The sequence below is a fragment of the Glandiceps talaboti genome, chromosome 21 (assembly GCF_964340395.1).
Source record: "Glandiceps talaboti chromosome 21, keGlaTala1.1, whole genome shotgun sequence".
In the NCBI taxonomy this organism is placed as follows: Eukaryota; Metazoa; Hemichordata; class Enteropneusta; family Spengelidae; genus Glandiceps; species Glandiceps talaboti.
The window spans coordinates 19,152,036-19,176,456 of NC_135569.1; the positions used below are offsets into that span (position 1 = coordinate 19,152,036).

Below are 24,421 nucleotides of genomic sequence, written 5' to 3' on the forward strand. Positions count from 1 at the left end.
TAATGTTAATGTCATAGAAGGCAATGTTAATGTCATAGAAGGCAATGTTAATGTCATAGAAGGCAATGTTAATGTCATAGAAGGCAATGTTAATGTCATAGAAGGCAATGTTAATGTCATAGAAGACAATGTTAATGTCATAGAAGGCAATTGTAATGTCATAGAAGGCAATGTTAATGTCATAGAAGGCAATGTTAATATCATAGAAGGTAATGTTAATGTCATAGAAGGCAATTGTAATGTCATAGAAGGCAATGTTAATGTCATAGAAGGCAATGTTAATATCATAGAAGACAATGTTAATGTCATAGAAGGCAATGTTAATATCATAGAAGACAATGTTAATGTCATAGAAGGCAATGTTAATATCATAGAAGGCAATGTTAATGTCATAGAAGGTAATGTTAATGTCATAGAAGGTAATGTTAATGTCATAGAAGGCAATGTTAATGTCATAGAAGGCAATTGTATTGTCATAGAAGGCAATTGTAATGTCATAGAAGGCAATTGTAATGTCATAGAAGACAATGTTAATGTCATAGAAGGCAATTGTAATGTCATAGAAGGCAATGTTAATGTCATAGAAGGTAATGTTAATATCATAGAAGGCAATGTTAATATCATAGAAGGCAATTGTAATGTCATAGAAGGCAATTGTAATGTCATAGAAGGCAATTGTAATGTCATAGAAGGCAATTGTAATGTCATAGAAGACAATTGTAATGTCATAGAAGGCAATGTTAATGTCATAGAAGGCAATGTTAATGTCATAGAAGGTAATGTTAATATCATAGAAGGTAATGTTAATATCATAGAAGGCAATGTTAATGTCATAGAAGGCAATTGTAATGTCATAGAAGGTAATGTTAATGTCATAGAAGGCAATGTTAATGTCATAGAAGGCAATTGTAATGTCATAGAAGACAATGTTAATGTCATAGAAGGCAATTGTAATGTCATAGAAGGTAATGTTAATGTCATAGAAGGCAATTGTAATGTCATAGAAGACAATGTTAATGTCATAGAAGGCAATTGTAATGTCATAGAAGGTAATGTTAATGTCATAGAAGGCAATTGTAATGTCATAGAAGGTAATGTTAATGTCATAGAAGGCAATTGTAATGTCATAGAAGGCAATGTTAATGTCATAGAAGGCAATTGTAATGTCATAGAAGGTAATGTTAATGTCATAGAAGGCAATGTTAATGTCATAGAAGGCAATTGTAATGTCATAGAAGACAATGTTAATGTCATAGAAGGCAATTGTAATGTCATAGAAGGTAATGTTAATGTCATAGAAGGCAATTGTAATGTCATAGAAGACAATGTTAATGTCATAGAAGGCAATTGTAATGTCATAGAAGGTAATGTTAATGTCATAGAAGGCAATTGTAATGTCATAGAAGGCAATGTTAATGTCATAGAAGGTAATGTTAATATCATAGAAGGCAATTGTAATGTCATAGAAGGCAATGTTAATGTCATAGAAGGTAATGTTAATGTCATAGAAAGCAATTGTAATGTCATAGAAGGCAATGTTAATGTCATAGAAGGTAATGTTAATGTCATAGAAGGCAATTGTAATGTCATAGAAGGCAATTGTAATGTCATAGAAGGTAATGTTAATGTCATAGAAGGTAATGTTAATGTCATAGAAGGCAATTGTAATGTCATAGAAGGTAATGTTAATGTCATAGAAGGTAATGTTAATGTCATAGAAGGCAATTGTAATGTCATAGAAGGTAATGTTAATGTCATAGAAGGCAATTGTAATGTCATAGAAGGCAATTGTAATGTCATAGAAGGCAATTGTAATGTCATAGAAGGCAATTGTAATGTCATAGAAGGCAATTGTAATGTCATAGAAGGCAATGTTAATGTCATAGAAGGCAATGTTAATGTCATAGAAGGCAATGTTAATGTCATAGAAGACAATGTTAATGTTATAGAAGACAATGTTAATGTCATAGAAGGTAATTGTAATGTCATAGAAGGCAATTGTAATGTCATAGAAGGCAATGTTAATGTCATAGAAGGCAATGTTAATGTCATAGAAGGCAATTGTAATGTCATAGAAGGCAATGTTAATATCATAGAAGGCAATGTTAATGTCATAGAAGGCAATGTTAATATCATAGAAGGCAATGTTAATGTCATAGAAGGCAATGTTAATATCATAGAAGGCAATTGTAATGTCATAGAAGGTAATTGTAATGTCATAGAAGGCAATGTTAATATCATAGAAGGTAATGTTAATGTCATAGAAGGTAATGTTAATGTCATAGAAGGCAATGTTAATGTCATAGAAGGCAATGTTAATGTCATAGAAGGTAATTGTAATGTCATAGAAGGCAATTGTAATGTTATAGAAGGCAATTGTAATGTCATAGAAGGCAATTGTAATGTCATAGAAGACAATGTTAATGTCATAGAAGGCAATTGTAATGTCATAGAAGGTAATGTTAATGTCATAGAAGGCAATTGTAATGTCATAGAAGACAATGTTAATGTCATAGAAGGCAATTGTAATGTCATAGAAGGTAATGTTAATGTCATAGAAGGCAATTGTAATGTCATAGAAGGTAATGTTAATGTCATAGAAGGCAATTGTAATGTCATAGAAGGCAATGTTAATGTCATAGAAGGCAATTGTAATGTCATAGAAGGTAATGTTAATGTCATAGAAGGCAATGTTAATGTCATAGAAGGCAATTGTAATGTCATAGAAGACAATGTTAATGTCATAGAAGGCAATTGTAATGTCATAGAAGGTAATGTTAATGTCATAGAAGGCAATTGTAATGTCATAGAAGACAATGTTAATGTCATAGAAGGCAATTGTAATGTCATAGAAGGTAATGTTAATGTCATAGAAGGCAATTGTAATGTCATAGAAGGCAATGTTAATGTCATAGAAGGTAATGTTAATATCATAGAAGGCAATTGTAATGTCATAGAAGGCAATGTTAATGTCATAGAAGGTAATGTTAATGTCATAGAAAGCAATTGTAATGTCATAGAAGGCAATGTTAATGTCATAGAAGGTAATGTTAATGTCATAGAAGGCAATTGTAATGTCATAGAAGGCAATTGTAATGTCATAGAAGGTAATGTTAATGTCATAGAAGGTAATGTTAATGTCATAGAAGGCAATTGTAATGTCATAGAAGGTAATGTTAATGTCATAGAAGGTAATGTTAATGTCATAGAAGGCAATTGTAATGTCATAGAAGGTAATGTTAATGTCATAGAAGGCAATTGTAATGTCATAGAAGGCAATTGTAATGTCATAGAAGGCAATTGTAATGTCATAGAAGGCAATTGTAATGTCATAGAAGGCAATTGTAATGTCATAGAAGGCAATGTTAATGTCATAGAAGGCAATGTTAATGTCATAGAAGGCAATGTTAATGTCATAGAAGACAATGTTAATGTTATAGAAGACAATGTTAATGTCATAGAAGGTAATTGTAATGTCATAGAAGGCAATTGTAATGTCATAGAAGGCAATGTTAATGTCATAGAAGGCAATGTTAATGTCATAGAAGGCAATTGTAATGTCATAGAAGGCAATGTTAATATCATAGAAGGCAATGTTAATGTCATAGAAGGCAATGTTAATATCATAGAAGGCAATTGTAATGTCATAGAAGGCAATGTTAATATCATAGAAGGCAATGTTAATGTCATAGAAGGCAATGTTAATATCATAGAAGGCAATTGTAATGTCATAGAAGGTAATTGTAATGTCATAGAAGGCAATGTTAATATCATAGAAGGTAATGTTAATGTCATAGAAGGTAATGTTAATGTCATAGAAGGCAATGTTAATGTCATAGAAGGCAATGTTAATGTCATAGAAGGTAATTGTAATGTCATAGAAGGCAATTGTAATGTTATAGAAGGCAATTGTAATGTCATAGAAGGCAATTGTAATGTCATAGAAGGCAATTGTAATGTTATAGAAGGCAATTGTAATGTCATAGAAGGCAATTGTAATGTCATAGAAGGCAATTGTAATGTCATAGAAGGTAATGTTAATGTCAGAAGGCAATTGTAATGTCATAGAAGGTAATGTTAATGTCATAGAAGGCAATTGTAATGTCATAGAAGGTAATGTTAATGTCATAGAAGGCAATGTTAATGTCATAGAAGGTAATTGTAATGTCATAGAAGACAATGTTAATGTCATAGAAGGCAATTGTAATGTCATAGAAGGTAATGTTAATGTCATAGAAGGCAATTGTAATGTCATAGAAGACAATGTTAATGTCATAGAAGGCAATTGTAATGTCATAGAAGGTAATGTTAATGTCATAGAAGGCAATTGTAATGTCATAGAAGGCAATGTTAATGTCATAGAAGGTAATGTTAATATCATAGAAGGCAATTGTAATGTCATAGAAGGCAATGTTAATGTCATAGAAGGTAATGTTAATGTCATAGAAAGCAATTGTAATGTCATAGAAGGCAATGTTAATGTCATAGAAGGTAATGTTAATGTCATAGAAGGCAATTGTAATGTCATAGAAGGCAATTGTAATGTCATAGAAGGTAATGTTAATGTCATAGAAGGTAATGTTAATGTCATAGAAGGCAATTGTAATGTCATAGAAGGTAATGTTAATGTCATAGAAGGTAATGTTAATGTCATAGAAGGCAATTGTAATGTCATAGAAGGTATTGTTAATGTCATAGAAGGCAATTGTAATGTCATAGAAGGCAATTGTAATGTCATAGAAGGCAATTGTAATGTCATAGAAGGCAATTGTAATGTCATAGAAGGCAATTGTAATGTCATAGAAGGCAATGTTAATGTCATAGAAGGCAATGTTAATGTCATAGAAGGCAATGTTAATGTCATAGAAGACAATGTTAATGTTATAGAAGACAATGTTAATGTCATAGAAGGTAATTGTAATGTCATAGAAGGCAATTGTAATGTCATAGAAGGCAATGTTAATGTCATAGAAGGCAATGTTAATGTCATAGAAGGCAATTGTAATGTCATAGAAGGCAATGTTAATATCATAGAAGGCAATGTTAATGTCATAGAAGGCAATGTTAATATCATAGAAGGCAATTGTAATGTCATAGAAGGCAATGTTAATATCATAGAAGGCAATGTTAATGTCATAGAAGGCAATGTTAATGTCATAGAAGGCAATGTTAATATCATAGAAGGCAATTGTAATGTCATAGAAGGTAATTGTAATGTCATAGAAGGCAATGTTAATATCATAGAAGGTAATGTTAATGTCATAGAAGGTAATGTTAATGTCATAGAAGGCAATGTTAATGTCATAGAAGGCAATGTTAATGTCATAGAAGGTAATTGTAATGTCATAGAAGGCAATTGTAATGTTAAAGAAGGCAATGTTAATGTCATAGAAGGTAATGTTAATGTCATAGAAGGTAATTGTAATGTCATAGAAGGCAATTGTAATGTTATAGAAGGCAATTGTAATGTCATAGAAGGCAATTGTAATGTCATAGAAGGCAATTGTAATGTCATAGAAGGTAATGTTAATGTCATAGAAGGCAATTGTAATGTCATAGAAGACAATGTTAATGTCATAGAAGGCAATTGTAATGTCATAGAAGGTAATGTTAATGTCATAGAAGGCAATTGTAATGTCATAGAAGGTAATGTTAATGTCATAGAAGGCAATTGTAATGTCATAGAAGGCAATGTTAATGTCATAGAAGGCAATTGTAATGTCATAGAAGGTAATGTTAATGTCATAGAAGGCAATGTTAATGTCATAGAAGGCAATTGTAATGTCATAGAAGACAATGTTAATGTCATAGAAGGCAATTGTAATGTCATAGAAGGTAATGTTAATGTCATAGAAGGCAATTGTAATGTCATAGAAGACAATGTTAATGTCATAGAAGGCAATTGTAATGTCATAGAAGGTAATGTTAATGTCATAGAAGGCAATTGTAATGTCATAGAAGGCAATGTTAATGTCATAGAAGGTAATGTTAATATCATAGAAGGCAATTGTAATGTCATAGAAGGTAATTGTAATGTCATAGAAGGCAATTGTAATGTCATAGAAGGCAATGTTAATGTCATAGAAGGTAATTGTAATGTCATAGAAGGCAATGTTAATGTCATAGAAGGCAATTGTAATGTCATAGAAGGTAATGTTAATGTCATAGAAGGCAATGTTAATGTCATAGAAGGCAATTGTAATGTCATAGAAGGCAATTGTAATGTCATAGAAGGTAATTGTAATGTCATAGAAGGCAATTGTAATGTCATAGAAGGTAATTGTAATGTCATAGAAGGCAATTGTAATGTCATAGAAGGCAATGTTAATGTCATAGAAGGCAATGTTAATGTCTTAGAAGGCAATTGTAATGTCATAGAAGGCAATGTTAATGTCATAGAAGGCAATTGTAATGTCATAGAAGGCAATTGTAATGTCATAGAAGGCAATGTTAATATCATAGAAGGCAATTGTAATGTCATAGAAGGCAATTGTAATGTCATAGAAGGCAATGTTAATATCATAGAAGGCAATTGTAATGTCATAGAAGGCAATTGTAATGTCATAGAAGGCAATGTTAATGTCATAGAAGGTAATGTTAATGTCATAGAAGGCAATGTTAATGTCATAGAAGGCAATGTTAATGTCATAGAAGGCAATTGTAATGTCATAGAACGTAATTGTAATGTCATAGAAGGCAATGTTAATGTCATAGAAGACAATGTTAATGTCATAGAAGGCAATGTTAATGTCATAGAAGGCAATTGTAATGTCATAGAAGGTAATGTTAATGTCATAGAAGGCAATGTTAATGTCATAGAAGGTAATTGTAATGTCATAGAAGGTAATTGTAATGTCATAGAAGGTAATTGTAATGTCATAGAAGGTAATTGTAATGTCATAGAAGGCAATTGTAATGTCATAGAAGGTAATGTTAATGTCATAGAAGGTAATTGTAATGTCATAGAAGGCAATTGTAATGTCATAGAAGGCAATGTTAATGTCATAGAAGGCAATTGTAATGTCATAGAAGGCAATGTTAATGTCATAGAAGGCAATTGTAATGTCATAGAAGGCAATTGTAATGTCATAGAAGGCAATTGTAATGTCATAGAAGGCAATTGTAATGTCATAGAAGGCAATGTTAATGTCATAGAAGGTAATGTTAATATCAGAAGACAATGTTAATATCATAGAAGACAATGTTAATGTCATAGAAGGTAATGTTAATGTCATAGAAGGCAATTGTAATGTCATAGAAGGCAATGTTAATGTCATAGAAGGCAATGTTAATGTCATAGAAGGCAATTGTAATGTCATAGAAGGTAATTGTAATGTCATAGAAGGCAATTGTAACGTCATAGAAGGCAATGTTAATATCATAGAAGACAATGTTAATGTCATAGAAGGCAATGTTGATATCATAGAAGACAATGTTAATGTCATAGAAGGCAATTGTAATGTCATAGAAGGCAATGTTAATGTCATAGAAGGCAATTGTAATGTCATAGGAGGTAATGTTAATGTCATAGAAGGCAATTGTAATGTCATAGAAGGTAATGTTAATGTCATAGAAGGTAATGTTAATGTCATAGAAGGCAATGTTAATATCATAGAAGGCAATGTTAATGTCATAGAAGGTAATGTTAATGTCATAGAAGGCAATGTTAATGTCATAGAAGGCAATTGTAATGTCATAGAAGGCAATGTTAATATCATAGAAGGCAATGTTAATGTCATAGAAGACAATGTTAATGTCATAGAAGGCAATGTTAATGTCATAGAAGGCAATGTTAATGTCATAGAAGGTAATGTTAATGTCATAGAAGGCAATGTTAATATCATAGAAGGCAATGTTAATGTCATAGAAGGTAATGTTAATGTCATAGAAGGCAATGTTAATGTCATAGAAGGCAATGTTAATATCATAGAAGGCAATGTTAATGTCATAGAAGGCAATTGTAATGTCATAGAAGACAATGTTAATGTCATAGAAGGCAATGTTAATGTCATAGAAGGTAATGTTAATGTCATAGAAGGCAATGTTAATGTCATAGAAGGTAATGTTAATGTCATAGAAGGTAATGTTAATGTCATAGAAGGTAATGTTAATGTCATAGAAGGCAATGTTAATGTCATAGAAGGTAATGTTAATGTCATAGAAGGCAATGTTAATGTCATAGAAGGCAATGTTAATGTCATAGAAGGCAATGTTAATGTCATAGAAGGCAATTGTAATGTCATAGAAGGTAATTGTAATGTCATAGAAGGCAATTGTAATGTCATAGAAGGCAATGTTAATATCATAGAAGACAATGTTAATGTCATAGAAGGCAATGTTAATATCATAGAAGGCAATTGTAATGTCATAGAAGGTAATGTTCATGTCATAGAAGGCAATTGTAATGTCATAGAAGACAATGTTAATGTCATAGAAGGTAATTGTAATGTCATAGAAGGCAATGTTAATGTCATAGAAGGTAATTGTAATGTCATAGAAGGCAATGTTAATGTCATAGAAGGCAATTGTAATGTCATAGAAGGCAATGTTAATGTCATAGAAGGTAATTGTAATGTCATAGAAGGTAATGTTAATGTCATAGAAGGCAATGTTAATGTCATAGAAGGCAATGTTAATGTCATAGAAGGCAATGTTAATGTCATAGAAGGCAATGTTAATGTCATAGAAGGCAATGTTAATGTCATAGAAGACAATGTTAATGTCATAGAAGGCAATTGTAATGTCATAGAAGGCAATGTTAATGTCATAGAAGGCAATGTTAATATCATAGAAGGTAATGTTAATGTCATAGAAGGCAATTGTAATGTCATAGAAGGCAATGTTAATGTCATAGAAGGCAATGTTAATATCATAGAAGACAATGTTAATGTCATAGAAGGCAATGTTAATATCATAGAAGACAATGTTAATGTCATAGAAGGCAATGTTAATATCATAGAAGGCAATGTTAATGTCATAGAAGGTAATGTTAATGTCATAGAAGGTAATGTTAATGTCATAGAAGGCAATGTTAATGTCATAGAAGGCAATTGTATTGTCATAGAAGGCAATTGTAATGTCATAGAAGGCAATTGTAATGTCATAGAAGACAATGTTAATGTCATAGAAGGCAATTGTAATGTCATAGAAGGCAATGTTAATGTCATAGAAGGTAATGTTAATATCATAGAAGGCAATGTTAATATCATAGAAGGCAATTGTAATGTCATAGAAGGCAATTGTAATGTCATAGAAGGCAATTGTAATGTCATAGAAGGCAATTGTAATGTCATAGAAGACAATTGTAATGTCATAGAAGGCAATGTTAATGTCATAGAAGGCAATGTTAATGTCATAGAAGGTAATGTTAATATCATAGAAGGTAATGTTAATATCATAGAAGGCAATGTTAATGTCATAGAAGGCAATTGTAATGTCATAGAAGGTAATGTTAATGTCATAGAAGGCAATGTTAATGTCATAGAAGGCAATTGTAATGTCATAGAAGACAATGTTAATGTCATAGAAGGCAATTGTAATGTCATAGAAGGTAATGTTAATGTCATAGAAGGCAATTGTAATGTCATAGAAGACAATGTTAATGTCATAGAAGGCAATTGTAATGTCATAGAAGGTAATGTTAATGTCATAGAAGGCAATTGTAATGTCATAGAAGGTAATGTTAATGTCATAGAAGGCAATTGTAATGTCATAGAAGGCAATGTTAATGTCATAGAAGGCAATTGTAATGTCATAGAAGGTAATGTTAATGTCATAGAAGGCAATGTTAATGTCATAGAAGGCAATTGTAATGTCATAGAAGACAATGTTAATGTCATAGAAGGCAATTGTAATGTCATAGAAGGTAATGTTAATGTCATAGAAGGCAATTGTAATGTCATAGAAGACAATGTTAATGTCATAGAAGGCAATTGTAATGTCATAGAAGGTAATGTTAATGTCATAGAAGGCAATTGTAATGTCATAGAAGGCAATGTTAATGTCATAGAAGGTAATGTTAATATCATAGAAGGCAATTGTAATGTCATAGAAGGCAATGTTAATGTCATAGAAGGTAATGTTAATGTCATAGAAAGCAATTGTAATGTCATAGAAGGCAATGTTAATGTCATAGAAGGTAATGTTAATGTCATAGAAGGCAATTGTAATGTCATAGAAGGCAATTGTAATGTCATAGAAGGTAATGTTAATGTCATAGAAGGTAATGTTAATGTCATAGAAGGCAATTGTAATGTCATAGAAGGTAATGTTAATGTCATAGAAGGTAATGTTAATGTCATAGAAGGCAATTGTAATGTCATAGAAGGTAATGTTAATGTCATAGAAGGCAATTGTAATGTCATAGAAGGCAATTGTAATGTCATAGAAGGCAATTGTAATGTCATAGAAGGCAATTGTAATGTCATAGAAGGCAATTGTAATGTCATAGAAGGCAATGTTAATGTCATAGAAGGCAATGTTAATGTCATAGAAGGCAATGTTAATGTCATAGAAGACAATGTTAATGTTATAGAAGACAATGTTAATGTCATAGAAGGTAATTGTAATGTCATAGAAGGCAATTGTAATGTCATAGAAGGCAATGTTAATGTCATAGAAGGCAATGTTAATGTCATAGAAGGCAATTGTAATGTCATAGAAGGCAATGTTAATATCATAGAAGGCAATGTTAATGTCATAGAAGGCAATGTTAATATCATAGAAGGCAATTGTAATGTCATAGAAGGCAATGTTAATATCATAGAAGGCAATGTTAATGTCATAGAAGGCAATGTTAATATCATAGAAGGCAATTGTAATGTCATAGAAGGTAATTGTAATGTCATAGAAGGCAATGTTAATATCATAGAAGGTAATGTTAATGTCATAGAAGGTAATGTTAATGTCATAGAAGGCAATGTTAATGTCATAGAAGGCAATGTTAATGTCATAGAAGGTAATTGTAATGTCATAGAAGGCAATTGTAATGTTATAGAAGGCAATTGTAATGTCATAGAAGGCAATTGTAATGTCATAGAAGACAATGTTAATGTCATAGAAGGCAATTGTAATGTCATAGAAGGTAATGTTAATGTCATAGAAGGCAATTGTAATGTCATAGAAGACAATGTTAATGTCATAGAAGGCAATTGTAATGTCATAGAAGGTAATGTTAATGTCATAGAAGGCAATTGTAATGTCATAGAAGGTAATGTTAATGTCATAGAAGGCAATTGTAATGTCATAGAAGGCAATGTTAATGTCATAGAAGGCAATTGTAATGTCATAGAAGGTAATGTTAATGTCATAGAAGGCAATGTTAATGTCATAGAAGGCAATTGTAATGTCATAGAAGACAATGTTAATGTCATAGAAGGCAATTGTAATGTCATAGAAGGTAATGTTAATGTCATAGAAGGCAATTGTAATGTCATAGAAGACAATGTTAATGTCATAGAAGGCAATTGTAATGTCATAGAAGGTAATGTTAATGTCATAGAAGGCAATTGTAATGTCATAGAAGGCAATGTTAATGTCATAGAAGGTAATGTTAATATCATAGAAGGCAATTGTAATGTCATAGAAGGCAATGTTAATGTCATAGAAGGTAATGTTAATGTCATAGAAAGCAATTGTAATGTCATAGAAGGCAATGTTAATGTCATAGAAGGTAATGTTAATGTCATAGAAGGCAATTGTAATGTCATAGAAGGCAATTGTAATGTCATAGAAGGTAATGTTAATGTCATAGAAGGTAATGTTAATGTCATAGAAGGCAATTGTAATGTCATAGAAGGTAATGTTAATGTCATAGAAGGTAATGTTAATGTCATAGAAGGCAATTGTAATGTCATAGAAGGTAATGTTAATGTCATAGAAGGCAATTGTAATGTCATAGAAGGCAATTGTAATGTCATAGAAGGCAATTGTAATGTCATAGAAGGCAATTGTAATGTCATAGAAGGCAATTGTAATGTCATAGAAGGCAATGTTAATGTCATAGAAGGCAATGTTAATGTCATAGAAGGCAATGTTAATGTCATAGAAGACAATGTTAATGTTATAGAAGACAATGTTAATGTCATAGAAGGTAATTGTAATGTCATAGAAGGCAATTGTAATGTCATAGAAGGCAATGTTAATGTCATAGAAGGCAATGTTAATGTCATAGAAGGCAATTGTAATGTCATAGAAGGCAATGTTAATATCATAGAAGGCAATGTTAATGTCATAGAAGGCAATGTTAATATCATAGAAGGCAATTGTAATGTCATAGAAGGCAATGTTAATATCATAGAAGGCAATGTTAATGTCATAGAAGGCAATGTTAATATCATAGAAGGCAATTGTAATGTCATAGAAGGTAATTGTAATGTCATAGAAGGCAATGTTAATATCATAGAAGGTAATGTTAATGTCATAGAAGGTAATGTTAATGTCATAGAAGGCAATGTTAATGTCATAGAAGGCAATGTTAATGTCATAGAAGGTAATTGTAATGTCATAGAAGGCAATTGTAATGTTATAGAAGGCAATTGTAATGTCATAGAAGGCAATTGTAATGTCATAGAAGGCAATTGTAATGTTATAGAAGGCAATTGTAATGTCATAGAAGGCAATTGTAATGTCATAGAAGGCAATTGTAATGTCATAGAAGGTAATGTTAATGTCAGAAGGCAATTGTAATGTCATAGAAGACAATGTTAATGTCATAGAAGGCAATTGTAATGTCATAGAAGGTAATGTTAATGTCATAGAAGGCAATTGTAATGTCATAGAAGGTAATGTTAATGTCATAGAAGGCAATGTTAATGTCATAGAAGGTAATTGTAATGTCATAGAAGACAATGTTAATGTCATAGAAGGCAATTGTAATGTCATAGAAGGTAATGTTAATGTCATAGAAGGCAATTGTAATGTCATAGAAGACAATGTTAATGTCATAGAAGGCAATTGTAATGTCATAGAAGGTAATGTTAATGTCATAGAAGGCAATTGTAATGTCATAGAAGGCAATGTTAATGTCATAGAAGGTAATGTTAATATCATAGAAGGCAATTGTAATGTCATAGAAGGCAATGTTAATGTCATAGAAGGTAATGTTAATGTCATAGAAAGCAATTGTAATGTCATAGAAGGCAATGTTAATGTCATAGAAGGTAATGTTAATGTCATAGAAGGCAATTGTAATGTCATAGAAGGCAATTGTAATGTCATAGAAGGTAATGTTAATGTCATAGAAGGTAATGTTAATGTCATAGAAGGCAATTGTAATGTCATAGAAGGTAATGTTAATGTCATAGAAGGTAATGTTAATGTCATAGAAGGCAATTGTAATGTCATAGAAGGTAATGTTAATGTCATAGAAGGCAATTGTAATGTCATAGAAGGCAATTGTAATGTCATAGAAGGCAATTGTAATGTCATAGAAGGCAATTGTAATGTCATAGAAGGCAATTGTAATGTCATAGAAGGCAATGTTAATGTCATAGAAGGCAATGTTAATGTCATAGAAGGCAATGTTAATGTCATAGAAGACAATGTTAATGTTATAGAAGACAATGTTAATGTCATAGAAGGTAATTGTAATGTCATAGAAGGCAATTGTAATGTCATAGAAGGCAATGTTAATGTCATAGAAGGCAATGTTAATGTCATAGAAGGCAATTGTAATGTCATAGAAGGCAATGTTAATATCATAGAAGGCAATGTTAATGTCATAGAAGGCAATGTTAATATCATAGAAGGCAATTGTAATGTCATAGAAGGCAATGTTAATATCATAGAAGGCAATGTTAATGTCATAGAAGGCAATGTTAATGTCATAGAAGGCAATGTTAATATCATAGAAGGCAATTGTAATGTCATAGAAGGTAATTGTAATGTCATAGAAGGCAATGTTAATATCATAGAAGGTAATGTTAATGTCATAGAAGGTAATGTTAATGTCATAGAAGGCAATGTTAATGTCATAGAAGGCAATGTTAATGTCATAGAAGGTAATTGTAATGTCATAGAAGGCAATTGTAATGTTAAAGAAGGCAATGTTAATGTCATAGAAGGTAATTGTAATATCATAGAAGGCAATTGTAATGTTATAGAAGGCAATGTTAATGTCATAGAAGGCAATGTTAATGTCAAAGAAGGTAAAGTTAATATCATAGAAGGCAATTGTAATGTCATAGAAGGCAATTGTAATGTCATAGAAGGCAATGTTAATGTCATAGAAGGTAATGTTAATGTCATAGAAGGCAATTGTAATGTCATAGAAGGCAATGTTAATATCATAGAAGGCAATGTTAATGTCATAGAAGGCAATTGTAATGTCATAGAAGGCAATGTTAATATCATAGAAGGCAATGTTAATGTCATAGAAGGCAATTGTAATGTCATAGAAGGCAATGTTAATATCATAGAAGGCAATGTTAATGTCATAGAAGGCAATGTTAATATCATAGAAGGCAATTGTAATGTCATAGAAGGCAATGTTAATATCATAGAAGGCAATGTTAATGTCATAGAAGGCAATGTTAATATCATAGAAGGCAATTGTAATGTCATAGAAGGTAATTGTAATGTCATAGAAGGCAATGTTAATATCATAGAAGGTAATGTTAATGTCATAGAAGGTAATGTTAATGTCATAGAAGGCAATGTTAATGTCATAGAAGGCAATGTTAATGTCATAGAAGGCAATTGTAATGTCATAGAAGGCAATTGTAATGTTATAGAAGGCAATGTTAATGTCATAGAAGGCAATGTTAATGTCATAGAAGGTAATGTTAATATCATAGAAGGCAATTGTAATGTCATAGAAGGCAATTGTAATGTCATAGAAGGCAATGTTAATGTCATAGAAGGTAATGTTAATGTCATAGAAGGCAATTGTAATGTCATAGAAGGCAATGTTAATATCATAGAAGGCAATGTTAATGTCATAGAAGGTAATGTTAATGTCATAGAAGGCAATGTTAATATCATAGAAGGTAATGTTAATGTCATAGAAGGTAATGTTAATGTCATAGAAGGCAATTGTATGTCATAGAAGGAATTGTAATGTCATAGAAGGCAATGTTAATGTCATAGAAGGCAATGTTAATGTCATAGAAGGCAATGTTAATGTCATAGAAGGCAATTGTAATGTCATAGAAGGCAATTGTAATGTCATAGAAGGCAATGTTAATATCATAGAAGGCAATTGTAATGTCATAGAAGGCAATTGTAATGTCATAGAAGGCAATGTTAATGTCATAGAAGGCAATTGTAATGTCATAGAAGGCAATTGTAATGTCATAGAAGGCAATTGTAATGTCATAGAAGGCAATGTTAATGTCATAGAAGGCAATTGTAATGTCATAGAAGGCAATGTTAATATCATAGAAGGCAATGTTAATGTCATAGAAGGCAATGTTAATATCATAGAAGGCAATGTTAATATCATAGAAGGCAATTGTAATGTCATAGAAGGTAATTGTAATGTCATAGAAGGTAATGTTAATGTCATAGAAGGCAATTGTAATGTCATAGAAGGCAATGTTAATGTCATAGAAGGTAATTGTAATGTCATAGAAGGCAATGTTAATGTCATAGAAGGTAATGTTAATGTCATAGAAGGCAATTGTAATGTCATAGAAGGCAATGTTAATATCATAGAAGGTAATGTTAATGTCATAGAAGGCAATTGTATGTCATAGAAGGAATTGTAATGTCATAGAAGGCAATGTTAATGTCATAGAAGGTAATGTTAATATCATAGAAGGTAATGTTAATATCATAGAAGGTAATGTTAATATCATAGAAGGTAATGTTAATGTCATAGAAGGCAATTGTAATATCATAGAAGGCAATTGTAATGTCATAGAAGGCAATGTTAATATCATAGAAGGCAATGTTAATGTCATAGAAGGCAATTGTAATGTCATAGAAGGCAATTGTAATGTCATAGAAGGTAATGTTAATGTCATAGAAGGCAATGTTAATGTCATAGAAGGCAATGTTAATGTCATAGAAGGCAATGTTAATGTCATAGAAGGCAATTGTAATGTCATAGAAGGCAATTGTAATGTCATAGAAGACAATTGTAATGTCATAGAAGGCAATGTTAATATCATAGAAGGCAATGTTAATGTCATAGAAGGCAATGTTAATGTCATAGAAGGCAATGTTAATGTCATAGAAGGCAATGTTAATATCATAGAAGGCAATGTTAATGTCATAGAAGGCAATTGTAATGTCATAGAAGATAATGTTAATGTCATAGAAGGCAATTGTAATGTCATAGAAAGTAATGTTAATGTCATAGAAGGCAATGTTAATGTCATAGAAGGCAATTGTAATGTCATAGAAGGCAATGTTAATGTCATAGAAGGCAATGTTAATGTCATAGAAGGCAATGTTAATGTCATAGAAGGTAATTGTAATGTCATAGAAGGCAATGTTAATATCATAGAAGGCAATGTTAATGTCATAGAAGACAATGTTAATGTCATAGAAGGCAATGTTAATGTTATAGAAGGTAATGTTAATGTCATAGAAGGCAATTGTAATGTCATAGAAGGCAATTGTAATGTCATAGAAGGTAATTGTAATGTCATAGAAGGCAATGTTAATGTCATAGAAGGCAATTGTATTGTCATAGAAGGCAATGTTAATGTCATAGAAGGTAATGTTAATGTCATAGAAGGCAATTGTAATGTCATAGAAGGCAATTGTAATGTCATAGAAGGTAATGTTAATGTCATAGAAGGCAATGTTAATGTCATAGAAGGCAATTGTAATGTCATAGAAGGTAATTGTAATGTCATAGAAGGCAATGTTAATGTCATAGAAGGCAATGTTAATGTCATAGAAGGCAATGTTAATGTCATAGAAGGCAATTGTAATGTCATAGAAGGTAATTGTAATGTCATAGAAGGTAATGTTAATGTCATAGAAGGCAATGTTAATGTCATAGAAGGCAATTGTAATGTCATAGAAGGTAATTGTAATGTCATAGAAGGCAATGTTAATGTCATAGAAGGCAATGTTAATGTCATAGAAGGCAATGTTAATGTCATAGAAGGCAATGTTAATGTCATAGAAGGCAATTGTATTGTCATAGAAGGTAATGTTAATGTCATAGAAGGCAATGTTAATGTCATAGAAGGCAATGTTAATATCATAGAAGGCAATGTTAATGTCATAGAAGGCAATTGTAATGTCATAGAAGGCAATGTTAATGTCATAGAAGGCAATGTTAATATCATAGAAGGCAATGTTAATGTCATAGAAGGCAATTGTAATGTCATAGAAGGCAATGTTAATGTCATAGAAGGCAATGTTAATGTCATAGAAGGTAATGTTAATATCATAGAAGGCAATTGTAATGTCATAGAAGGCAATTGTAATGTCATAGAAAGCAATTGTAATGTCATAGAAGGCAATGTTAATGTCATAGAAGGTAATGTTAATATCATAGAAGACAATGTTAAAGGTGATTCAAAATGCTCACATTCACTATCGCTAATTTGCTAGACGACATGTTTGTGAAATGCATTCTGGTTTCAAAACTTTTCAAAAGCGTCTGCAAACACCTTAAAATGACCCTTTTTCAGTCACTTCCCTTCGGATTTACTTCGAGAGTTTTCGGGTATTTCCGGTCCCACCTAGACCACGGGATTTTATGACGTTTATGACGTTAGCACTAAGACTATGACGAGCGTAGTCACTAGGTGAATAAAACTCAACAGCATTGTGAAAAAATACATTGCTAGTGGTTGTAATAGACATCAGTAAACAAAAACTACACTCTACATGTCTTATTAACCAACATTTACTGATATTCACTCACACTTTCTCACTAATTGGCAGTGTCTGTGGGTATAAATGCTAAAATATTATCTCCCCATATTAATGGCAAAATAAATCAAAACGGCTAGACTACAGTGTAGATATACATAAACACTTGTAATGTCGGTCGCGTGTTTCAATTTATTTATCTTTATTTATTTTTCATAGAGCTTTGAAAAGAAAGATTTGTGAAAGTTAAAAAAAAATGATTGTATTGGAGTGTTAAAACTTTGGCTAGTAACATCCTTGTTTTTCATTGCAGAGAAATCGCTATGGAAATTCTGCAGCAGGAAGAAATTGGAGCATTTGTTGTAAGGGACAGTAAAAGTCATACAGGCTCCTATGCATTGTCACTCAGAGTGCCTAAAGAAGTTAATGTCAGTGGTATTGCTAATTATCTTATAGAATATACTCAATCTAATACATACACACTCAAGGTGAGAATGAAGTTAATGTCAGTGGTATTGCTAATAAAGCAAAAAAAAAGTATTTGGTTCTCGTCCTCCATATCGATGGCGAAACCAAAAAGTTTGAGAAGTACAGATGGGAGGCTGTAAAACAAACAGTTTACAATGCATGTAGTTTACTTTCAGAGTTCCATAAATGTTATTAATCATTCAGGGCAGCTTTAGTGGTAACATCATGTATGTGATAGTGTAATGGTTGATGAGTCAATGTGTTTCCCCAACCAACACTAATGTTCATAAGTTGATATAAGTTGATATTTGGTATACAGTGTTGGGTTTCCACTAATAATTTAATATGTTTACAGTCATGTTACATTACATCGATCATAGCGGTTTGACCTTTACAATTTTCATCATGGTTTAGGCCAAGAAAAAAAATAGAATTGTTTCTGGTCAGGAGAGTTTGTCTAAAATAGTGCGACGACACATTTTTGAGGTTTCTTTGTTGTTTTTTAATTCTCAACAACCTTGTCACTCAGTCTACTATTTATAGCAATTGCTGTTCTTTTTATTTAGTACTTTAGAGCAAGTGTGTATGTGTAGGGGCAGATGTCATTTGCTTGTTCACGATTGACTCTGCAGTTATCTTCAATGAAGTAGGGAGGGTTATTTTTGTGTTTCCCCCTAGATCTGCAGACTACATGGGCTGAATAAACACACAAAAAAAGACCAATGTGGGGTATTTAAGTGATGCAAGCACTGACCAGAAACAATTCTTCTTTTTTTTTTTGGCCTTGTATCATAAACAAGTCAATGTCGTACTTGTCAATGTTTGTGTAGGGGAGGAGGCCTAAACAAACAGAGTTCCTTTATTAAGCCTGTGTGACTGTCAAATATTTGATGTATTTTTCCCCAATATATTGTATAGGGATCTGGTAAAGAATTCCTGGACTTGACAACTCTTACCAACTACTACTCCATCAATAGAGACCTGTTGCCATGCCGACTAAACTTAGCCAGGACCAATCCAATATACTGTACTGTAGGCAAAGAAAACAGTGATGGCAGTGATTCTGAATCTGATAATGATGAAGATTACCTACTATTGTCAGATTTCAGGTCAATCATGGATGAGATTCGAACTCAGTGATGTAGGATACTAATGCTGATTCTAATGATAACTTGGCAGTAAACCTTGTTGACAGATTTCATCTCAGTTGAGGATAAGAGCGGAAACTGGTGATGTTGGATGCTGATTCTGTATTAGCTGACAGCTATAATTACCTCTTTTGTCTCAGATTTCTGAGATACAAACTAAATACTGAAGGAAATCGATTCTAAATCGTACAATAACTTTGAATACTACTTGATAGAATTCAGAGCAGGCATGGATGAGATTCGAACCTGACAATTTAGGATACTGATTCTGAATCTGATTATAACTAGAAATATTTCCTAATATCAAATTTCATATGTATGTATGGATGGATGGATGGATGAATGAAATTTACGTCAGTAGTTTATGCACCCAGCCAATAAGGTTTTCTCTTGAAACTTCCATAACATGTCATCAAACTTGAAATGAAACTTTGAAGGGCTAATTTTCAATCCCAGGTCAGTGTTGCCAAAAATGCAACAAATTCCAAAAATACAGTGACAGCAGATTTCTTTCCCGTACCATAGTTCAACATTAGGAGATAAAAAAAATCTGTAATACTCTCTACAATGGCAATTCCTGAGGTGTTGTATGAACTCTCTTAGTGCATTACACTGTCAAAGTCATCTGCCATAATTAGCTAGTAATAATCCAACCACACTTTTTATACAGATTAGGTCTATAAGGTGAAAATGAAGTTGTCACTTATTATGCCCTTTATCTGTCATAATGTTGACACATTGTTTGACATGTACAGGATTAGCAGTCCTCTACCGTAGCTAATATTAAAGTTTGTGCACAGGGTTATAACCACTCCTTGTCTGAGTTGCTGCTGAAGTCTTATCAGTATTGGATAGTGCAAGTCAAAGGGGGATTTAGAAGGTGTGAATTGGGTTGACCTTTGTAGTTCAAGTAAAACCAGTCCAGCAAAGTCAGAAATCATATGCCTGCACATGGAAGTATATGGGAAGCCTCCATGGTCTCAAGAATGAAATGCAAGAGGACCAAAATAGTTTGCCAAAATTACGAGGAGAACTTAATTACGGAGAAAAATAGTTGTGGCGAGTAGTATTAAAAATAAGTCATACTACTGTACCATGAATGGAGTAGTGACTGCACAGTAAGGGTTTAAAGGCCCGTATCGAGTATAAAAGGAGGATTACAGTAGGGACGCTCATTTATGCAAAGCCTCTCGTATGCCTAACATCGCCTGGGTGCTCCAAGAAAACTGTCAAAATCACGGCTATTTCCCGAGCATTTACTCTAAATGTATCCCAAAATGAATTATAAATATGTAGAAGAGGTGCCTGTGTGAATTGTTTTGTAAATTATGATGATCTGGGAGCGAAATTTGATTATGTTGTCATGTGGTATGTGGCGAAATGTTAGGTTAGAAGCGTCCAAACAGCTGTCACTCAAATACTGTGTAAACGTTTGCGTAACTCCCTGGGGGGTTGGTAGTATCTCGATAATCAATTCGCTAGATTATTTACCTCTACCTACCATAATAACATAACGGTAATGATCAAATCAGAAGTATGGGCCTGGCGACAAGGCAAAAGTATACAGTGGTAGAAATGTGACTATTTTGTGTTTGTTTGTGTGTGTGTGTGATTGTCTTTCTGTTTGGGTTTTATTTTTTGGTAATGGGAGTACCATTTACACATACAGTAGAAAACCAATTAGAAAGGTGTTTTGATCTCAAATTCGAATAAAATTGCTAACAAATGACAACACCGACATACGCAAAACATGAACGTGTAGTTTAGGTAAGGTACACTCTTTTTGGAGGATGTGGTGGCCCTGAAAAGGGCCGTTTGGTTTGTGGCTTTTCAGCCGTTCGGTTAGACCGAGCTTACGCCCAGCTATGACCTCTGTACGGCACACCGGGTAAATTTGGATAAACTCGGAGACCGTACCTGCGAAGTGACGCATTTAGGCATCACTTCCCTACGACTGATGGCAACATCATCAGCCTGCATTAGTTGCTGCTTCCTATGTAAGTAGCGTGGATCGTTCCACGCATTTCTTCGGTCGAGCATATTGCAATACTTTCGGTAGAGCCGATGGCGAACCAAAACATTTTCGTCACAAGGTTCCTGGCCCATACCAAGCCAGTCTTGTCGGTATGTTGTGACACACGGGTAGCAAAGGCAGTGCGGACATTCGTTTTGACGCAAAGCAATGTCGTTTTTTTTAAAGAAGTAAATTTTGGGGTTTTTTCCGCCCATTATCTGCGTATTATTTTGAATTGATTACATGTAACAAAGCATTCTTTTTCACCATGTCGTTGGAAGTGGCAGTATGTCGATCATCTCAATCTAAACTGAGCATGACGTCAACCCGACTTTCCGTGTTATGATACACATAGTACATGGTGCATCAACAGAAAATAATGTAACGCGTCTGGACAAAAATATACAAGGAAAGAAGGCAGAATACTATTCAAAATGGTGCCGAAACAGATTTTTTGGATCATGAGTTTCAATTGCAAAAGTCGTGTAGCTGTAAGTGCAATTGTCTTCGGCTCCACCCTGCCACGTACGTACATCCCCGGTGTACAGCACACCCCGTTATATTCATACGCTGTCGTCCAAGCTCCATATTTTGATTCACTGTACAGTGGTAAAGTTATAAAATTGGCCCGTTCAACCCTTTCGGGACATTGCAATGAACGATAAACAAAACAGCGATTTACTTCAGACAGTTCCTTTGCCATCGCTAGTGCATTGTTGTGTGATACGTCAACACAGCTGTCTCCCCGGTACATTTGTATTCCGATCTTTGAACAAACATACAAAAGGTTCTTTTTCGTGAAATTCATTCTTTTATTTATAAAACTATATGTGTTACATAATTATGACACATTACAATGAAACAAAATTACCACCTCTGTCGAGTCAAAAGTGTTATATGCAGTAGACAACTGCCATCCATTGTCTATGGTATAATACGCACACTGCACAGTCGCTGTATACTGTGTCGGCCAAACTTTCATGCTCAATGTGTATATGGCCGTTTCGTTGCGAGCCTGTACATACAATACAGTTCGAGTATCACAACGACTAGCAACGCAGTGAAATGATTCCGATGTCCGTTGTTACTATAAATGATTTTGGTTCAGGCAGAAACAGTGTCTGTCATAACAGGATTAGTAAATGTTTGATCGTTGTCATTGATATGTGGACACGGTGACGTGAGTGTTAATCCGCTCAGATAAGACGCTGTGTACTGGGTGGAGTAGTCCCTAATGCGGTGACCCGGGATTGAAATACGGGCCTTTAAGGATGAAGGGCACAACTGTTACCATTCAAAAGAAACGGTAAACATTTAAAAAACAAATTTTACACATATCTTCATATGAGCTACACTATAACATAAGACACGTCTCGTTGTTCAGCCCTATCAGGGCTTGTGAATGTTGCATGGCTTATTTGTTTCGCCGTGAACACTGCATGCTGTGTGTATCCCCATCCGAATGTGTACACTTTTATCTCAGTATTATCATCACCTAGCCTGGCAAGGGGTGAGACAGTGTGTACTTTATCTTAATCTAGTCTAGCAAGGGTGAGATGGACTAATCCTGCTATCCTGTGAACTTGTCGGGCATAAGTACAATAGACACCGGTGGAAAGATAAACAACGCGGCTCCGCCTTGTTCTTTATCTTTCCACTGGTGTCTATTGTATACATAGATATTTCAAATACATGATATTTATAATCTGTATGAACTTGTAAGGTTAATTTGAGTTTCTTATCTAAACAAATGAAATACAGATTTGATATGTGTTTGTTTTACCATTTCTCAATTACCTTGCAGCTATTATATAAATTCTAACAAAACCTGATAAATGTCATTTTTAGCCATAAAGTATCGTGGGGGCCAGTCAACACATGGTATAGATTTGTGGAGTGTAGAGGTCTTTACAACAATGAATTGCTCTTGTGGGCTAAGAGAGATAGCTGGAATTTACAGAATGAAATAATAAAGTTATTAGTTGTATTTATTTTACTCAAGATGAACTCCAGAAATATTTGAAATGTGTACATATCTTGTATTTGTGAGAGTTTGATATTAAATCCATACAGGGTATTGGTAATTCACAAACCATAAACCTAGATAATTTTAACTACTAGCAAATTTTGCAATTTTCATGCATGTCTTCAGCTAGTTCCCAGAGACCCATTTTTACTAATTATCAAATTGGTATACATTGTTTGTGTACAAGAAGGCATTTTAGTCACTACTTAATTTAGCATTTTTTAGCGAAATAAGTGAAAATATGTCTTCAGCGAAAGTTTCCCGATTTACAGTATATAGTGCCTTATTTTGAGATAATCTGCCTGATTTGGTAAAAATGGTCATGTATGGAACTGGTCAGTTTGACTATAAATATCTACTCTTTGGAAATGTATTTTATTGATTTAATATTTGATTGTACAACTTACAACTTGAAATTGAAATATTAATATGTCAAAGGTAACATATGTTGTACAGAGTTCACAAGATTAATTAAATTGCTGCCATATTTCAAATTTATTTGCTGGATATGATGTTCCAGTGAATTCAAAATATTTTATTAGAGAAAACTTACCATACTTGCATGAAGTTCAACTTTTTATGTATATGACAAAACTAAAACAATTTATAGTACACGTGCCACCCCCTTAATTTATGCTAATTATTATTTAAATTAGTCAAAACATTGACATATTAACCCTATGTAATCATTAGCTTGGACTCAGAATATTGTTACTTTGCATATTAATGTCAGGTAGTCTTTTATTTTGTGTCAATTTATAGCTGTATTCTTAAACACCTACAATCCAAGAAAAAATACTGATGCATTTACTCGCTTGTGGTATTAGCAGGAATGAGACAAGTTTCATGCAAAGACATACAATGTAATTAGTGGCAGTAATTTATCAAAGTATAAACACCACAGAAGTGTACTAATAAACTATAACACTAGTAGTCAGTTGTTTTTAACATCTAAGTTTTATTCCTTATCTAACATTGGCCTTTGTT

The 24,421-nt window shown here is 32.8% G+C and overlaps 1 protein-coding gene across 2 annotated transcripts in view; it reads left to right on the forward strand.

Moving 5' to 3' along the window:
• The window catches only part of LOC144451139 (uncharacterized), a 59,384-nt gene that overhangs the window by 34,701 nt on the left and 262 nt on the right, over positions 1-24,421 (forward strand). The window contains exons 9-10 of one of the 2 annotated variants that reach the window (XM_078141916.1): positions 18,092-18,266; positions 19,165-24,421. The exon at positions 19,165-24,421 is cut by the window's right edge and continues 262 nt beyond it. In XM_078141916.1, coding sequence (XP_077998042.1) covers positions 18,092-18,266; positions 19,165-19,386 — 397 coding nt within the window. In that variant the 3' untranslated portion in view covers positions 19,387-24,421. The remainder of the gene's footprint in view (positions 1-18,091; positions 18,267-19,164) is intronic. The other variant, XM_078141917.1, reaches the window with a different exon arrangement.